This window comes from Cnephaeus nilssonii, assembly GCF_951640355.1.
Source record: "Cnephaeus nilssonii genome assembly, chromosome: 6".
Classification (NCBI taxonomy): Eukaryota; Metazoa; Chordata; class Mammalia; order Chiroptera; family Vespertilionidae; genus Cnephaeus; species Cnephaeus nilssonii.
Window position 1 is genome coordinate 49,614,708 of NC_137077.1, and position 2,061 is coordinate 49,616,768.

The window sequence follows — 2,061 nt, forward strand, 5'->3', positions numbered from 1 at the left end:
CTGATCTCTTCTGAATTGGATGACACATGTGTTTGCTAGCAGTGACTTTATTGTATTCTTTTTGTTAATGATACTTTTTTCCATTGATTTTTAGAGAGTGGAAGGGAGGGAGGGGGAGAGAGAGGAGAGAGAAACATTGATGTGAGAAAGACACATCAATTGGTTGCCTCCCACATGTGTCCTGACGGGGGCCAGGGAATGAACCTGCAGCCCAGGTACATGCCCTTGACTGGGAATCAAACCCCTGACCCTTCGGTGTGTGGACCAACGCTCTAACCACTGAGAGCACTGGCTAAGGCAGCAGTGACTTTGTTTTAAAGAGCTCAAGGTTGCTACAGGGTTTCTCAGGAGGCCTGGGCTGGAGGGTCTTCCCTCCATTCCAGCTTCCCCAGACTCCTGCAGCCAGGCTGCTCCACTCTCCCACGCTGGCTTGGCTGTGGGCTGTCCAGCTGGCAGCAAACTCCCTAGGTGGACAGGACAATAACACCTCCATCCTTTGGCATTGTGATTTCCCAGAGGTAGGGGCTGGTTTTCTCAAGGTCAGAACCCAAGCTTTGGTGACTCAAATCTGCTTTCCCATTGGTCTGTATCTCTTCTTGCCCTCTGGGGCCTGCACAAAGGAACAGGGGTAGGCCTTAAAGTCCCCCTAGCCTCCCTCTCTCCCTGTGTGGGACCAAGGAGGCACTGGCCTGCTTGTCCAGCCCCTGGCGGCTCCCAAAGGGGAGGAAGGATAGGCATCACTCAGGTCTTAGAGGCTGTCATTTACTAGCATCTCCTGTTCCAGGGGCACCTGGGCCAGCGAGCGGCACTGAGCAGACAGCCCAGAAATGGGGATGGCCCTTGCTCCTGCTCAGCTGCCCGCACCCCAGGCAGCACCTGGGATGGGGTCTGGAAGATCTTTCCCAGGGTTCTGAGAAAGGTGCTAGCTCAACTTCCTTTGACGAAGGGGAGGGGGGGGCCTTGGGGACAGGGTTCCTGGGTTTTGCTTGTTGGGAGCATAGACCAGATTCGCATGCGTAGGTGAGGGGGCTTTGAGGCAAGAAGATGTAACCCCTGGCCTGGAAGTCTGGGCCATAGTCCACGCTGGGGAGCCCTTCGTCTGGGAAGGGCCTGAGTGCTTTGCGCAAGGGGTGGGGGTGTAGGACGACTGGGATCCGCCCCTTAGGTCCCTCCCAGATGCAGTCCTCCGCCTGCCGCCAGGGCTCCCACACGACTGAGGGTCCTGCGCACATCTGGGCACAGCTGACCAGCTGAGGGGAAGCATGAACGCCTCGCAGGCGGCCAGAGCTGCCTGGCTGAGCTGCTGCAACCAGTCGGGGGTGCCGCTGGGGCTCCCCGAAGGGCCGCGCCCCGTGCAGGCGGCGGTGCTGGGCGTGCTGTCACTGCTGGTGCTCGGCGGGGTCCTCTTCCTGGGCGGCAGCCTCCTCCTGCGCGCTCAGGGCCTGAGGGCTCTGTTGGCCCAAGGGCAGCACGCGTCCCCAGAGGCTGAGCCCGGCAGCGAAGACTCCTAGGCACCCCAGCTCCTAGGCACCCCAGCTCCTAGGCACCCCAGCTCCTAGGCACCCAGCTGCGCTTGGGGTTGCCTTGTCCAGGCAGCCCTAGAGCTGGGCACGGTTGAGCTGGGCGCATGACTGCGAGGGAGGGAGCCGGTGCCGGTCAGGAGTGCGCTGAGGACTGCTGCAGAGCCGGTGGCTCCGGTTCCTCCTTCACCGAGGCCGCGGGTGCACAGGTGAGAGACTGGGCCGAGGGGGCAGTCACATCAGCTCTCCAGGTCTCTGGTTCCGCCTCAGGAAATCCCAGGGCGGGCCTGAAGCTGCCTCACCCCACCCCGAGTTCTGGGATCTGAGGGACGGGGCTGCCCCTCCTCTTCCCCATCATCTCTCCTGCAGTGGTGCCCCTGCCCAGGTATTTTTTTTCTAGAACAAGTTTTTTACTGTACCTGGGAGGGGGGAGGTCGGCGGATGGAAGAGGAGGGAGTCTGGGAGGACCACAGTGTACTTGGGAGACTTTCCTCCCTGCGCCCACTTTGCGCCAGCCCAGCTCCGAGGTGCCCCAGCATCG

The 2,061-nt window shown here is 60.8% G+C and overlaps 1 protein-coding gene across 1 annotated transcript; it reads left to right on the forward strand.

The window, feature by feature from the left end:
• Positions 1-1,262: 1,262 nt before the first annotated feature.
• Positions 1,263-1,511, forward strand: SMIM41 (small integral membrane protein 41; the record flags this gene model as incomplete). Its single annotated transcript, XM_079775246.1, has 1 exon — positions 1,263-1,511. The coding sequence occupies one exon, from the start codon at positions 1,263-1,265 to the stop codon at positions 1,509-1,511; it is 249 nt and encodes an 82-aa protein (XP_079631372.1).
• Between the last annotated feature and the right edge of the window lie 550 nt (positions 1,512-2,061).